General features: G+C 29.4%; 1 protein-coding gene across 3 annotated transcripts in view; it reads right to left on the minus strand.

The window, feature by feature from the left end:
* Positions 1–17,701, minus strand: part of drp2 (dystrophin related protein 2) — a 125,883-nt gene that overhangs the window by 6,263 nt on the left and 101,919 nt on the right. For all 3 annotated transcript variants that reach the window (XM_028460227.1, XM_028460226.1, XM_028460228.1), the window contains one exon: positions 16,742–16,994. In XM_028460227.1, the coding sequence (XP_028316028.1) occupies positions 16,742–16,994 (253 nt within the window). The remainder of the gene's footprint in view (positions 1–16,741; positions 16,995–17,701) is intronic.

Genomic DNA, 17,701 nt, shown 5'->3' on the forward strand with positions numbered 1-17,701 from the left:
TGCACATACTTAAACAAGGATTAGAAAGCAGTAAGGCACAAAAAATGACAAAAAACGAAAATTAACCAAAATAAAAAGTAAGGCTATAACAAGGCATATTTTTTTCAAAAATTTTCAAAAAAAAAAATTGAGTTAGGACCATCATTCGACCTTAAAAACTACTGCAAATATAATGCACATACTTAAACAGGGATAAGAAACCAGTAAGGCAAAAAAAAATGACAAAAAACTAAAATTACCCAAAATAAAAAGTAAGGCTATAACAAGGCATTTTTTTTTCAAAAAAAAAAAAAAAAAAAAAAGTTGAGTTAGGACCATCATTAGACCCTAAAAACTACTGCAAATATAATGCACATACTTAAACAGGGATTAGAAAGCAGTAAGGCACAAAAAATGACAAAAAACTCTAATTACCCAAAATAAAAAGTAAGGCTATAACAAGGCATTTTTTTTTCAAAAAATTCAAAAAAAAAAAAGTTGAGTTAGGACCATCATTCGGCCTTAAAAACTACTGCAAATATAATGCACATACTTAAACAGGGATAACAAAGCAGTAAGGCACAAAAAATGACAAAAAACTAAAATTACCCAAAATAAAAAGTAAGGCTATAGCAAGGCATATTTTTTCAAAAATTTTCAAAAAAAAAAATTAGTTAGGACCATCATTAGACCCTAAAAACTACTGCAAATATAATGCACATACTTAAACAGGGATAAGAAAGCAGTAAGGCAAAAAAAATGACAAAAAACTAAAATTACCCAAAATCAAAAGTAAGGCTATAACAAGGCATTTTTTTTCAAAAAATTCAAAAAAAAAAAATTGAGTTAGGACCATCATTCGGCCTTAAAAACTACCGCAAATATAATGCACATACTTAAACAAGGATTAGAAAGCAGTAAGGCACAAAAAATGACAAAAAACGAAAATTAACCAAAATAAAAAGTAAGGCTATAACAAGGCATTTTTTTTTCAAAAAAATTCAAAAAAAAAAAATTGAGTTAGGACCATCATTAGACCCTAAAAACTACTGCAAATATAATGCACATACTTAAACAGGGATAAGAAAGCAGAAAGGCAAAAAAAATGACAAAAAACTAAAATTACCCAAAATCAAAAGTAAGGCTATAACAAGGCATTTTTTTTCAAAAAATTCAAAAAAAAAAAAAGTTGAGTTAGGACCATCATTCGGCCTTAAAAACTACTGAAAATATAATGCACATACTTAAACAAGGATTAGAAAGCAGTAAGGCACAAAAAATGACAAAAAACGAAAATTAACCAAAAGAAAAAGTAAGGCTATAACAAGGCATTTTTTTTCAAAAATTTCAAAAAAAAAAAAAGTTGAGTTAGGACCATCATTAGACCCTAAAAACTACTGCAAATATAATGCACATACTTAAACAGGGATAACAAAGCAGTAAGGCACAAAAAATGACAAAAAACTAAAATTACCCAAAATAAAAAGTAAGGCTATAGCAAGGCATATTTTTTCAAAAATTTTCAAAAAAAAAAATTGAGTTAGGACCATCATTCGACCTTAAAAAACTACTGCAAATATAATGCACATACTTAAACAGGGATTAGAAAGCAGTAAGGCACAAAAAATGACAAAAAACTAAAATTACCCAAAATAAAAAGTAAGGCTATAACAAGGCATTTTTTTTCAAAAAATTAAAAAAAAAAAAAAAGTTGAGTTAGGACCATCATTAGACCCTAAAAACTACTGCAAATATAATGCACATACTTAAACAGGGATTAGAAAGCAGTAAGGCACAAAAAATGACAAAAAACTCTAATTACCCAAAATAAAAAGTAAGGCTATATATAACAAGGCATTTTTTTTTAAAAAATTCAAAAAAAAAAAAGTTGAGTTAGGACCATCATTCGGCCTTAAAAACTACTGCAAATATAATGCACATACTTAAACAAGGATTAGAAAGCAGTAAGGCACAAAAAATGACAAAAAACGAAAATTAACCAAAATAAAAAGTAAGGCTATAACAAGGCATTTTTTTTCAAAAATTTAAAAAAAAAAAAGTTGAGTTAGGACCATCATTAGACCCTAAAAACTACTGCAAATATAATGCACATACTTAAACAGGGATAACAAAGCAGTAAGGCACAAAAAATGACAAAAAACTAAAATTACCCAAAATAAAAAGTAAGGCTATAGCAAGGCATATTTTTTCAAAAATTTTCAAAAAGAAAAATTAGTTAGGACCATCATTAGACCCTAAAAACTACTGCAAATATAATGCACATACTTGAACAAGGATTAGAAAGCAGTAAGGCACAAAAAATGACAAAAAACGAAAATTAACCAAAATAAAAAGTAAGGCTATAACAAGGCATTTTTTTTCAAAAAATTCAAAAAAAAAAAATTGAGTTAGGACCATCATTAAGCCCTAAAAACTATTGCAAATATAATGCACATACTTAAACAGGGATAAGAAAGCAGTAAGGCAAAAAAAATGACAAAAAACTCTAATTACCCAAAATAAAAAGTAAGGCTATAACAAGGCATTTTTTTTCAAAAAATTCAAAAAAAAAAAAGTTGAGTTAGGACCATCATTCGGCCTTAAAAACTACTGCAAATATAATGCACATACTTAAACAGGGATAACAAAGCAGTAAGGCACAAAAAATGACAAAAAACTAAAATTACCCAAAATAAAAAGTAAGGCTATAGCAAGGCATATTTTTTCAAAAATTTTCAAAAAAAAAAATTAGTTAGGACCATCATTAGACCCTAAAAACTACTGCAAATATAATGCACATACTTAAACAGGGATAAGAAAGCAGTAAGGCAAAAAAAATGACAAAAAACTAAAATTACCCAAAATCAAAAGTAAGGCTATAACAAGGCATTTTTTTTCAAAATTTAAAAAAAAAAAATTGAGTTAGGACCATCATTCGGCCTTAAAAACTACTGCAAATATAATGCACATACTTAAACAAGGATTAGAAAGCAGTAAGGCACAAAAAATGACAAAAAACGAAAATTAACCAAAATAAAAAGTAAGGCTATAACAAGGCATTTTTTTTCAAAAAAATTCAAAAAAAAAAAAATTGAGTTAGGACCATCATTAGACCCTAAAAACTACTGCAAATATAATGCACATACTTAAACAGGGATAAGAAAGCAGAAAGGCAAAAAAAATGACAAAAAACTAAAATTACCCAAAATCAAAAGTAAGGCTATAACAAGGCATTTTTTTTCAAAAAATTCAAAAAAAAAAAAAGTTGAGTTAGGACCATCATTCGGCCTTAAAAACTACTGCAAATATAATGCACATACTTAAACAAGGATTAGAAAGCAGTAAGGCACAAAAAATAACAAAAAACGAAAATTAACCAAAAGAAAAAGTAAGGCTATAACAAGGCATTTTTTTTCAAAAATTTCAAAAAAAAAAAAGTTGAGTTAGGACCATCATTAGACCCTAAAAACTACTGCAAATATAATGCACATACTTAAACAGGGATAACAAAGCAGTAAGGCACAAAAAATGACAAAAAACTAAAATTACCCAAAATAAAAAGTAAGGCTATAGCAAGGCATATTTTTTCAAAAATTTTCAAAAAAAAAAAATTGAGTTAGGACCATCATTCGACCTTAAAAACTACTGCAAATATAATGCACATACTTAAACAGGGATTAGAAAGCAGTAAGCCACAAAAAATGACAAAAAACTAAAATTACCCAAAATAAAAAGTAAGGCTATAACAAGGCATTTTTTTTCAAAAAATTAAAAAAAAAAAAAAAGTTGAGTTAGGACCATCATTAGACCCTAAAAACTACTGCAAATATAATGCACATACTTAAACAGGGATTAGAAAGCAGTAAGGCACAAAAAATGACAAAAAACTCTAATTACCCAAAATAAAAAGTAAGGCTATAACAAGGCATTTTTTTTCAAAAAATTCAAAAAAAAAAAAGTTGAGTTAGGACCATCATTCGGCCTTAAAAACTACTGCAAATATAATGCACATACTTAAACAAGGATTAGAAAGCAGTAAGGCACAAAAAATGACAAAAAACGAAAATTAACCAAAATAAAAAGTAAGGCTATAACAAGGCATTTTTTTTCAAAAATTAAAAAAAAAAAAAGTTGAGTTAGGACCATCATTAGACCCTAAAAACTACTGCAAATATAATGCACATACTTAAACAGGGATAACAAAGCAGTAAGGCACAAAAAATGACAAAAAACTAAAATTACCCAAAATAAAAAGTAAGGCTATAGCAAGGCATATTTTTTCAAAAAATTTCAAAAAAAAAAAATTAGTTAGGACCATCATTAGACCCTAAAAACTACTGCAAATATAATGCACATACTTGAACAAGGATTAGAAAGCAGTAAGGCACAAAAAATGACAAAAAACTAAAATTACCCAAAATCAAAAGTAAGGCTATAACAAGGCATTTTTTTTCAAAAATTTCAAAAAAAAAAAATTGAGTTAGGACCATCATTAGACCCTAAAAACTACTGCAAATATAATGCACATACTTAAACAGGGATAAGAAAGGCAGTAAGGCACAAAAAATGACAAAAAACTAAAATTACCCAAAATAAAAAGTAAGGCTATAACAAGGCATTTTTTTTCAAAAAATTCAAAAAAAAAAAAATTGAGTTAGGACCATCATTAGACCCTAAAAACTACTGCAAATATAATGCACATACTTAAACAGGGATAACAAAGCAGTAAGGCACAAAAAATGACAAAAAACTAAAATTACCCAAAATAAAAAGTAAGGCTATAGCAAGGCATATTTTTTCAAAAATTTTCAAAAAAAAAAATTGAGTTAGGACAATCATTAGACCCTAAAAACTACTGCAAATATAACGCACCTACTTAAAATGGGATAAGAAAGCAGTAAGGCACAAAAAATGACAAAAAACTAAGATTACCCAAAATAAAAAGTAAGGCTATAACAAGGCATTTTTTTTCAAAAATTAAAAAAAAAAAAAAAAAAGTTGAGTTAGGACCATCATTAGACCCTAAAAACTACTGCAAATATAATGCACCTACTTAAACAGGGATTAGAAAGCAGTAAGGCACAAAAAATGACAAAAAACTAAAATTACCCAAAATAAAAAGTAAGGCTATAACAAGGCATTTTTTTTCAAAAAATTAAAAAAAAAAAAAAATGAGTTAGGACCATCATTCGGCCTTAAAAACTACTGCAAATATAATGCACATACTTAAACAGGGATTAGAAAGCAGTAAGGCACAAAAAATGACAAAAAACGAAAATTAACCAAAATAAAAAGTAAGGCTATAACAAGGCATTTTTTTTCAAAAATTTCAAAAAAAAAAAAAGTTGAGTTAGGACCATCATTAGACCCTAAAAACTACTGCAAATATAATGCACATACTTAAACAGGGATAAAAAGGCAGTAAGGCACAAAAAATGACAAAAAACTAAAATTACCCAAAATAAAAAGTAAGGCTATAGCAAGGCATATTTTTTCAAAAATTTTCAAAAAAAAAAATTGAGTTAGGACCATCATTCGACCTTAAAAACTACTGCAAATATAATGCACATACTTAAACAGGGATTAGAAAGCAGTAAGGCACAAAAAATGACAAAAAACTAAAATTACCCAAAATAAAAAGTAAGGCTATAACAAGGCATTTTTTTTCAAAAAATTAAAAAAAAAAAAAAGTTGAGTTAGGACCATCATTAGACCCTAAAAACTACTGCAAATATAATGCACATACTTAAACAGGGATAAGAAAGCAGTAAGGCAAAAAAAATGACAAAAAACTAAAATTACCCAAAATAAAAAGTAAGGCTATAGCAAGGCATATTTTTTCAAAAATTTTCAAAAAAAAAAATTGAGTTAGGACCATCATTCGACCTTAAAAACTACTGCAAATATAATGCACATACTTAAACAGGGATTAGAAAGCAGTAAGGCACAAAAAATGACAAAAAACGAAAATTAACCAAAATAAAAAGTAAGGCTATAACAAGGCATTTTTTTTCAAAAATTTCAAAAAAAAAAAAGTTGAGTTAGGACCATCATTAGACCCTAAAAACTACTGCAAATATAATGCACATACTTAAACAGGGATAACAAAGCAGTAAGGCACAAAAAATGACAAAAAACTAAAATTACCCAAAATAAAAAAGTAAGGCTATAGCAAGGCATATTTTTTCAAAAATTTTCAAAAAAAAAAATTGAGTTAGGACCATCATTCGACCGTAAAAACTACTGCAAATATAATGCACATACTTAAACAGGGATTAGAAAGCAGTAAGGCACAAAAAATGACAAAAAACTAAAATTACCCAAAATAAAAAGTAAGGCTATAACAAGGCATTTTTTTTTCAAAAAATTCAAAAAAAAAAAAATTGAGTTAGGACCATCATTCGACCTTAAAAACTACTGCAAATATAATGCACATACTTAAACAGGGATTAGAAAGCAGTAAGGCACAAAAAATGACAAAAAACTAAAATTACCCAAAATAAAAAGTAAGGCTATAACAAGGCATTTTTTTTTCAAAAAATTCAAAAAAAAAAAAAATTGAGTTAGGACCATCATTCGACCTTAAAAACTACTGCAAATATAATGCACATACTTAAACAGGGATTAGAAAGCAGTAAGGCACAAAAAATGACAAAAAACTAAAATTACCCAAAATAAAAAGTAAGGCTATAGCAAGGCAATTTTTTTCAAAAATTTCAAAAAAAAAAAAGTTGAGTTAGGACCATCATTAGACCCTAAAAACTACTGCAAATATAATGCACATACTTAAACAGGGATAACAAAGCAGTAAGGCACAAAAAATGACAAAAAACTAAAATTACCCAAAATAAAAAAGTAAGGCTATAGCAAGGCATATTTTTTCAAAAATTTAAAAAAAAAAAATTGAGTTAGGACCATCATTCGGCCTTAAAAACTAGTGCAAATATAATGCAACTACTTAAACAGGGCTAAAAAGGCAGTAAGGCACAAAAAATGACAAAAAACTAAAATGACCCAAAATCAAAAGTAAGGCTATAACAAGGCATTTTTTTTCAAAAAATTCAAAAAAAAAAAAATTGAGTTAGGACCATCATTAGACCCTAAAAACTACTGCAAATATAATGCACATACTTAAACAGGGATAACAAAGCAGTAAGGCACAAAAAATGACAAAAAACTAAAATTACCCAAAATAAAAAGTAAGGCTATAGCAAGGCATATTTTTTCAAAAATTTTCAAAAAAAAAAATTGAGTTAGGACCATCATTAGACCTTAAAAACTACTGCAAATATAATGCACATACTTAAACAGGGATTAGAAAGCAGTAAGGCACAAAAAATGACAAAAAACTAAAATTACCCAAAATAAAAAGTAAGGCTATAACAAGGCATTTTTTTTCAAAAAATTCAAAAAAAAAAAAAATTGAGTTAGGACCATCATTCGACCTTAAAAACTACTGCAAATATAATGCACATACTTAAACAGGGATTAGAAAGCAGTAAGGCACAAAAAATGACAAAAAACTAAAATTAACCAAAATAAAAAGTAAGGCTATAACAAGGCATTTTTTTTCAAAAATTTCAAAAAAAAAAAAGTTGAGTTAGGACCATCATTAGACCCTAAAAACTACTGCAAATATAATGCACATACTTAAACAGGGATAACAAAGCAGTAAGGCACAAAAAATGACAAAAAACTAAAATTACCCAAAATAAAAAGTAAGGCTATAGCAAGGCATATTTTTTCAAAAATTTCAAAAAAAAAAAATTGAGTTAGGACCATCATTCGACCCTAAAAACTACTGCAAATATAATGCACATACTTAAACAGGGATTAGAAAGCAGTAAGGCACAAAAAATGACAAAAAACTAAAATTAACCAAAATAAAAAGTAAGGCTATAACAAGGCATTTTTTTTCAAAAAATTCAAAAAAAAAAATTGAGTTAGGACCATCATTAGACCCTAAAAACTACTGCAAATATAATGCACATACTTAAACAGGGATAAGAAAGCAGTAAGGCACAAAAAAATGACAAAAAACTAAAATTACCCAAAATAAAAAGTAAGGCTATAACAAGGCATATTTTTTCAAAAATTTCAAAAAAAAAAATTGAGTTAGGACCATCATTAGACCCTAAAAACTACTGCAAATATAATGCACCTACTTAAACAGGGCTAAGAAAGCAGTAAGGCACAAAAAATGACAAAAACTAAATTACCCAAAATAAAAAGTAAGGCTATAACAAGGCATTTTTTTTCAAAAAATTAAAAAAAAAAAAAATTGAGTTAGGACCATCATTAGACCCTAAAAACTACTGCAAATATAATGCACATACTTAAACAGGGATAAGAAAGCAGTAAGGCACAAAAAATGACAAAAAACTAAAATTACCCAAAATAAAAAGTAAGGCTATAACAAGGCATTTTTTTTCAAAAATTTCAAAAAAAAAAATTGAGTTAGGACCATCATTCGACCCTAAAAACTACTGCAAATATAATGCACATACTTAAACAGGGATTAGAAAGCAGTAAGGCACAAAAAATGACAAAAAAACTAAAATTAACCAAAATAAAAAGTAAGGCTATAACAAGGCATTTTTTTTCAAAAATTTCAAAAAAAAAAAAGTTGAGTTAGGACCATCATTAGACCCTAAAAACTACTGCAAATATAATGCACATACTTAAACATGGCAAAAAGCAGTAAGGCACAAAAAATGACAAAAAACTAAAATTACCCAAAATAAAAAGTAAGGCTATAACAAGGCATTTTTTTTCAAAAAATTTCAAAAAAAAAAAATTGAGTTAGGACCATCATTCGACCTTAAAAACTACTGCAAATATAATGCACATACTTAAACAGGGATAACAAAGCAGTAAGGCACAAAAAATGACAAAAAACTAAAATTACCCAAAATAAAAAGTAAGGCTATAACAAGGCATTTTTTTCAAAAATTTCAAAAAAAAAAAAAGTTGAGTTAGGACCATCATTAGACCCTAAAAACTACTGCAAATATAATGCACATACTTAAACAGGGATAACAAAGCAGTAAGGCACAAAAAATGACAAAAAACTAAAATTACCCAAAATAAAAAGTAAGGCTATAGCAAGGCATATTTTTTCAAAAATTTTCAAAAAAAAAAATTGAGTTAGGACCATCATTCGACCTTAAAAACTACTGCAAATATAATGCACATACTTAAACAGGGATTAGAAAGCAGTAAGGCACAAAAAATGACAAAAAACTAAAATTACCCAAAATAAAAAGTAAGGCTATAACAAGGCATTTTTTTTTCAAAAATTCAAAAAAAAAAAAAAGTTGAGTTAGGACCATCATTCGACCCTTAAAAACTACTGCAAATATAATGCACATACTTAAACAGGGATTAGAAAGCAGTAAGGCACAAAAAAATGACAAAAAACTAAAATTACCCAAAATAAAAAGTAAGGCTATAACAAGGCATTTTTTTTCAAAAAATTTCAAAAAAAAAAAAAGTTGAGTTAGGACCATCATTAGACCCTAAAAACTACTGCAAATATAATGCACATACTTAAACAGGGATAAGAAAGCAGTAAGGCAAAAAAATGACAAAAAACTAAAATTACCAACCAATGGCTTATAGCAAGCATCTTTTTTCAAAAATTAAAAAAAAAAAAATTGAGTTAGGACCATCATTCGACCTTAAAAACTACTGCAAATATAATGCACATACTTAAACAGGGATTAGAAAGCAGTAAGGCACAAAAAATGACAAAAAAACTAAAATTAACCCAAAATAAAAGTAAGGCTATAACAAGGCATTTTTTTTCAAAAAATTCAAAAAAAAAAAAAATTGAGTTAGGACCATCATTAGACCCTAAAAACTATTGCAAATATAATGCACATACTTAAACAGGGATAAAAAGCAGTAAGGCACAAAAAAATGACAAAAAACTAAAATTACCCAAAATAAAAAAGTAAGGCTATAACAAGGCATTTTTTTCAAAATTTCAAAAAAAAAAAAAAGTTGAGTTAGGACCATCATTAGACCCTAAAAACTACTGCAAATATAATGCACATACTTAAACAGGGCTAAAAAGGCAGTAAGGCACAAAAAATGACAAAAAACTAAAATTACCCAAAATAAAAAGTAAGGCTATAGCAAGGCATATTTTTTTCAAAAAATTAAAAAAAAAAAATTGAGTTAGGACCATCATTCGACCTTAAAAACTACTGCAAATATAATGCACATACTTAAACAGGGATTAGAAAGCAGTAAGGCACAAAAAATGACAAAAAACTAAAATTACCCAAAATAAAAAGTAAGGCTATAACAAGGCATTTTTTTTCAAAAAATTCAAAAAAAAAAAATTGAATTAGGACCTTCATTAGACCCTAAAAACTACTGCAAATATAATGCACATACTTAAACAGGGATAAGAAAGCAGTAAGGCAAAAAAATGACAAAAAACTAAAATTACCCAAAATCAAAAGTAAGGCTATAACAAGGCATTTTTTTTCAAAAATTTCAAAAAAAAAAAAGTTGAGTTAGGACCATCATTAGACCCTAAAAACTACTGCAAATATAATGCACCTACTTAAACAGGGCTAAAAAGGCAGTAAGGCACAAAAAATGACAAAAAACTAAAATTACCCAAAATAAAAAGTAAGGCTATAACAAGGCATTTTTTTTCAAAAAATTCAAAAAAAAAAAAATTGAGTTAGGACCATCATTCGGCCTTAAAAACTACTGCAAATATAATGCACATACTTAAACAAGGATTAGAAAGCAGTAAGGCAGAAAAAATGACAAAAAACGAAAATTAACCAAAATAAAAAGTAAGGCTATAACAAAACATTTTTTTTTAAAAATTTCAAAAAAAAAAAAGTTGAGTTAGGACCATCATTAGACCCTAAAAACTACTGCAAATATAATGCACATACTTAAACAGGGATAACAAAGCAGTAAGGCACAAAAAATGACAAAAAACTAAAATTACCCAAAATAAAAAGTAAGGCTATAGCAAGGCATATTTTTTCAAAAATTTTCAAAAAAAAAATTGAGTTAGGACCATCATTCGACCTTAAAAACTACTGCAAATATAATGCACATACTTAAACAGGGATTAGAAAGCATTAAGGCACAAAAAATGACAAAAAACTAAAATTACCCAAAATCAAAAGTAAGGCTATAACAAGGCATTTTTTTTCAAAAATTAAAAAAAAAAAAAAAAAGTTGAGTTAGGACCATCATTAGACCCTAAAAACTACTGCAAATATAATGCACATACTTAAACAGGGATAAAAAGGCAGTAAGGCACAAAAAAAGACAAAAAACTAAAATTACCCAAAATAAAAAGTAAGGCTATAACAAGGCATTTTTTTTCAAAAATTTAAAAAAAAAAAAAGTTGAGTTAGGACCATCATTAGACCCTAAAAACTACTGCAAATATAATGCACATACTTAAACAGGGAAAACAAAGCAGTAAGGCACAAAAAATGACAAAAAACTAAAATTACCCAAAATAAAAAGTAAGGCTATAGCAAGGCATATTTTTTCAAAAATTTTCAAAAAAAAAATTGAGTCAGGACCATCATTCGACCTTAAAAACTACTGCAAATATAATGCACATACTTAAACAGGGATTAGAAAGCATTAAGGCACAAAAAATGACAAAAAACTAAAATTACCCAAAATCAAAAGTAAGGCTATAACAAGGCATTTTTTTTCCAAAAATTTCAAAAAAAAAAAAGTTGAGTTAGGACCATCATTAGACCCTAAAAACTACTGCAAATATAATGCACATACCTAAACAGGGATAAAAAGGCAGTAAGGCACAAAAAATGACAAAAAACTAAAATTACCCAAAATAAAAAGTAAGGCTATAGCAAGGCATATTTTTTCACAAATTTTCAAAAAAAAAAATTGAGTCAGGACCATCATTCGACCTTAAAAACTACTGCAAATATAATGCACATACTTAAATAGGGATTAGAAAGCAGTAAGGTGCAAAAAATGACAAAAAACTAAGATTACCCAAAATCAAAAGTAAGGCTATAACAAGGCATTTTTTTTCAAAAAAAAAAAAAAAAAAAAGAAAAGAAATTGAGTTAGGACCATCATTAGACCCTAAAAACTTCTGCAAATATAATGCACATACTTAAACAGGGATTAGAAAGCAGTAAGGCAAAAAAAAATGACAAAAAACTAAAATTACCCAAAATCAAAAGTAAGGCTATAACAAGACATATTTTTTTAAAATTTAAAAAAAAAAAAAAAATGAGTTAGGACCATCATTAGACCCTAAAAACTTCTGCAAATATAATGCACATACTTAAACAGGGATTAGAAAGCAGTAAGGCACAAAAAATGACAAAAAACTAAAATTACCCAAAATAAAAAGTAAGGCTATAGCAAGGCATATTTTTTCAAAAATTTTCAAAAAAAAAAATTGAGTTAGGACCATCATTCGACCTTAAAAACTACTGCAAATATAATGCACCTACTTAAACAGGGCTAAAAAGGCAGTAAGGCACAAAAAATGACAAAAAACTAAAATTACCCAAAATAAAAAGTAAGGCTATAACAAGGCATTTTTTTTCAAAAAATTCAAAAAAAAAAAAATTGAGTTAGGACCATCATTCGACCTTAAAAACTACTGCAAATATAATGCACATACTTAAACAGGGATTAGAAAGCAGTAAGGTGCAAAAAATGACAAAAAACTAAGATTACCCAAAATCAAAAGTAAGGCTATAACAAGGCATTTTTTTTCAAAAAAAAAAAAAAAAAAAAAAAATTGAGTTAGGACCATCATTAGACCCTAAAAACTTCTGCAAATATAATGCACATACTTAAACAGGGATTAGAAAGCAGTAAGGCAAAAAAAAAATGACAAAAAACTAAAATTACCCAAAATCAAAAGTAAGGCTATAACAAGACATATTTTTTTAAAATTTAAAAAAAAAAAAAAATGAGTTAGGACCATCATTAGACCCTAAAAACTTCTGCAAATATAATGCACATACTTAAACAGGGATTAGAAAGCAGTAAGGCACAAAAAATGACAAAAAACTAAAATTACCCAAAATAAAAAGTAAGGCTATAGCAAGGCATATTTTTTCAAAAATTTTCAAAAAAAAAAATTGAGTTAGGACCATCATTCGACCTTAAAAACTACTGCAAATATAATGCACCTACTTAAACAAGGATAAGAAAGCAGTAAGGCAAAAAAAATAAAATTACCCAAAATCAAAAGTAAGGCTATAACAAAGCATATTTTTTCACAAATTTTCAAAAAAAAAAATTGAGTTAGGACCATCATTAGACCCTAAAAACTACTGCAAATATAATGCACATACTTAAACAGGGATTAGAAAGCAGTAAGGCACAAAAAATGACAAAAAACTAAAATTACCCAAAATCAAAAGTAAGGCTATAGCAAGGCATATTTTTTCAAAAATTAAAAAAAAAAAAAAATTGAGTTAGGACCATCATTAGACCCTAAAAACTACTGCAAATATAATGCACCTACTTAAACAGGGATAAAAAGGCAGTAAGGCACAAAAAATGACAAAAAACTAAAATTACCCAAAATAAAAAGTAAGGCTAGAGCAAGGCATATTTTTTCAAAAATTTTCAAAAAAAAAAATTGAGTTAGGACCATCATTCGACCTTAAAAACTACTGCAAATATAATGCACCTACTTAAACAAGGATAAGAAAGCAGTAAGGCAAAAAAAATGACAAAAAACTAAAATTACCCAAAATAAAAAGTAAGGCTATAGCAAGGCATATTTTTTCAAAAATTAAAAAAAAAAAAAAAATTGAGTTAGGACCATCATTCGACCTTAAAAACTACTGCAAATATAATGCACATACTTAAACAGGGATTAGAAAGCAGTAAGGTGCAAAAAATGACAAAAAACTAAGATTACCCAAAATCAAAAGTAAGGCTATAACAAGGCATATTTTTTCAAAATTTTCAAAAAAAAAAAAATTGAGTTAGGACCATCATTAGACCCTAAAAACTACTGCAAATATAATGTACATACTTAAACAGGGATAACAAAGCAGTAAGGCACAAAAAATGACAAAAAACTAAAATTACCCAAAATCAAAAGTAAGGCTATAACAAGGCATTTTTTTCAAAAATTTCAAAAAAAAAAAAAAATTGAGTTAGGACCATTATTAGACCCTAAAAACTACTGCAAATATAATGCACATACTTAAACAAGGATTAGAAAAAAAAAAGAAAAAAACAAAAATGAGAAAAAACTGACAAAGAGCAAAAATCAGTATAGTAAGTATATAATAAGGCATAAAAAATTAAAAGGATTAAAAAAATAAATAAATAAAGGAAAAAGTGCATCGAATAATTTGTTCCTCCCTTTTCCGTTGCTTCCTTGCGCAGTTAAGACTGTAAAAGCTGTAAAAAATAGACCCCTCAGTTTGTTTGAGGCTGTGCAGTAATAAAAATATATATGCTGTGCATTCATATTCTATTTCATTCTTTCTTTCAACACAATATTAAAATGTTCACTGGCAGAACAATATTTAATCTCGGTGCCATAAAGAAGCGATAACTTGTAATATTCATGTTACTTGTCACTTGTGATAATGTTCTGGCTTATCTTTCGGTATATAATACAGTCAAACAGAATCCTTTGATCAGGTAAATGCTGTTTGAAGATGTCACTGGAAATAGTCTTCAAAATAGAAAGATCACATTCTCTGATGCTAAAAACATAACATGCTTTAAGAGCCTGGAGCTGATTTGATGAGGCTGTCATTTCTTCTGCTATAAATGACATCCAAAATGTTTATTTAAAAATCATCATACTGTATGTTGAAGAGGAAATATTATACCAACAGTTGTTTAAAATTTGTTTGCATGTTTTTTGTTTTTATAGTTCATAGATGTTTGCATCTTAAAAAAGTAATTTTAATGTTGAAATAGCGCTGTGACTTTGTCATATCATTTTTGTTATTTTTGTGATCATCATGATCACATGTTGTTGACTATATTAAAAAATTTACATGAATTATTATTTTGGATAGAAATGAATATCACCAACACATTTACATTATATTAGTTTGAGTTGGACAAATGTACGGTAAATCAATTTGACTTATTTAAAGTATTATTTTATTTCATAAAATTGAGTTAGACTATTTGTCAAACATTAATTGCAGGGAATGTACTTTGTTTGAGTTGGAGCTACATACAGCATATACAATGTGTAGAGATTTTCCTCAGTGCTTCTCCTCCTGATTTAAAGGTCAATGAGTTATTAAAATAAACATTTTCTTCTAAAAAATGCTCAATGTAGAGCTTAATTGCATCTTGAATGCTGTACAGTTGTCTCTAAAGCCCTGCTTTCTCCTGACCTGCCAATTCAAAAAAATGCCTTGATTTTGGCGGGGCTCCTGGAGCAGTCGATACTATAAAATCTCCATTGAATAATGATTGGATTTATATAGCACTTCACTTCATTATGCCCTGGGGAATAATAATCCAGCAATATTCATGCCCATTCATATGAGGCAATGTGGGTAAAGTGCCTTACCCAAGGACACAACAATGACTTAGATAGACCAGGATTTGAACCCCCAACCCTGCGGTCATTGGACAACCCACTCTACCACTGAGCCACGGTCCCCGCGATGAACAATTTATGCTACGTTAACTAGCAGTGTTGGAAATGTTACTTAAAAAAAGCTCGTTCCTGGATATAATGAACACTTCACATGCACGTTCTTGCCTTTGACCACAATTGATTTAAAGTAGTGTTTGTATCGCCACCTTGAAAAATGCCAACTTTTAATCGGACTGCCCCGCGCTCGCTATCTCTGCTGCTTCATCAAATCTGTAGTGGTTGTGTGTGAGGCGCGTGTGCTGGCACATGTGTAAAAACACTGGCTCTGATTGGCTACCATGAAACATGACGGCGCCTTAGCCAATCATAATCGCTAACCTTGTTTTTAACCCACCTGCTCACTACAGCTGCGTATGAAGCCAGGGGTGCTTTGGGATAACAGTTTATTCAAACAAGGCATTTAACGTTCAGTAACGTTAACGGCGTTATAACGGCGTAAAAAGTAACTAGTTAGATTACCCCGTTACTGAAAAAAAAAAACGATTGTTACCTAAAGCTGTTATTTTAAACGCCATTATTTTAAACGCCGTTATTTTAAACGCTGTTATTCCAAACACTGTTAACTAGCTACTCATTACTCAATATACCTCTATTCACTCTTCTCTCAATCCATCCTCACCACAGATTGTAGAGCCCAGAGGTGCCAGTTTTTATAAAAGGGGCGGGGCTAACAGTGCTTGTTTGTGATGCAAGATGGTCCTAAAACGTCATATCATCTTCTCAGCCAATAGCAGAAATCAATTGTAATAACCTAGTTTCAACCCATAGAGGGCAGTCACTCTGACATTTTACAACAAATTCTCTGATTATAATGTGGTGGCAGTGGCTCAGTCCGTAGGGACATCGGCTGGGAACCCTTAAGCAAGGCACCGAACCCCACCCCTGCTCCCTTCATCGTAAAGCAACTTTCAGTACCCACAAAAGTGCTATATAAAAATTATGTCTAATAATAATAATAATAATAACAATAAAAAACAGAAAAATTAAGTGGTTTTGGGTTTTAGTTACTATTTAGCATTAGCTACTACTTTGAGTTCTTCCTGTAGTCCTCACATAGCCTCAAGTATTTCTGAACCTTTTCATGATAACCTTCACCATCACTTTCCTGGGGCTGGGCAGCTGTACCTGTAGCAGTAGCTCCCTGAGCCTCCGCAGCTGAGACTCAAGCTGTTTGTTGTGGTCCTCCAGGATTTGCATGCGCGTCTCCAGACGTGTCTTGTGCTGCCGGAGGACCCGTGCCTCGGCCAGGAGCTCCTCATCCTGCTGCCCCTCCGCTGTGGGCGAACCCAGAGCACCCTCTCCGGCCTCAGTCAACATGGGTACCGACGCCGCCTCTTCGTGTTTCCACTTGAGCCGTCGGTACTCGCCCTGCAGCACCCTGAAAATCCACAGTGGGAGTTAGAAGATGGTTCAATAGGAATAAAATGTATTATCTCAGGTAGATGTAATGTAATGTAATGTAATGTTTTGTCTTCAGAAGTGTTGTGTTTTGAGTCATTTTACTGCATGGAGAGATAATCAGATGTAAAATAGTATTAAAAAGTGAACAAGCAATTAATAAAAATGAATAATGACTGTTATAGGAAATCCAATGAAGATGCAAAGTATTTTAATAGTCTAATCTTTAGAACACATGTCAAACTCATGGCCCGGGGTCCAAATCCAAAGTAAAACTTACAGAGAAAACATGAATCAACAATCCTGGTGCTTTTATTGCATCATTGCAGTGATTTTTAATGTTAAACTGTTGAAAAAGCTCAAATTTCTTTCAAAATCCTGAAATGTTCCTAAAATTAATACATAATATTCCCCTTAATTAAATAGAAATTGGTCACAAAATCTAGGAAATTTAAAGTGAATATCCTGTTGGGACTCTATCACTTATTGCTTTGGATTTCCTTACATATTTAATATTTTATGTATATGTATAAGTGCAAATAACTAGGGCACAATTATGTTGAAATTACATAAAATTTGTGGCCCACTTGAGATTAAACAGCTCCGTATTTGGCCCCTGAACTAAAATGAGATCGACAGCCCTGCTATAGAGTATCAAAAATAGATATATTTCATATGAATGAATAA

The sequence above is a fragment of the Gouania willdenowi genome, chromosome 10, assembly GCF_900634775.1.
Source record: "Gouania willdenowi chromosome 10, fGouWil2.1, whole genome shotgun sequence".
Classification (NCBI taxonomy): domain Eukaryota; kingdom Metazoa; phylum Chordata; class Actinopteri; order Blenniiformes; family Gobiesocidae; genus Gouania; species Gouania willdenowi.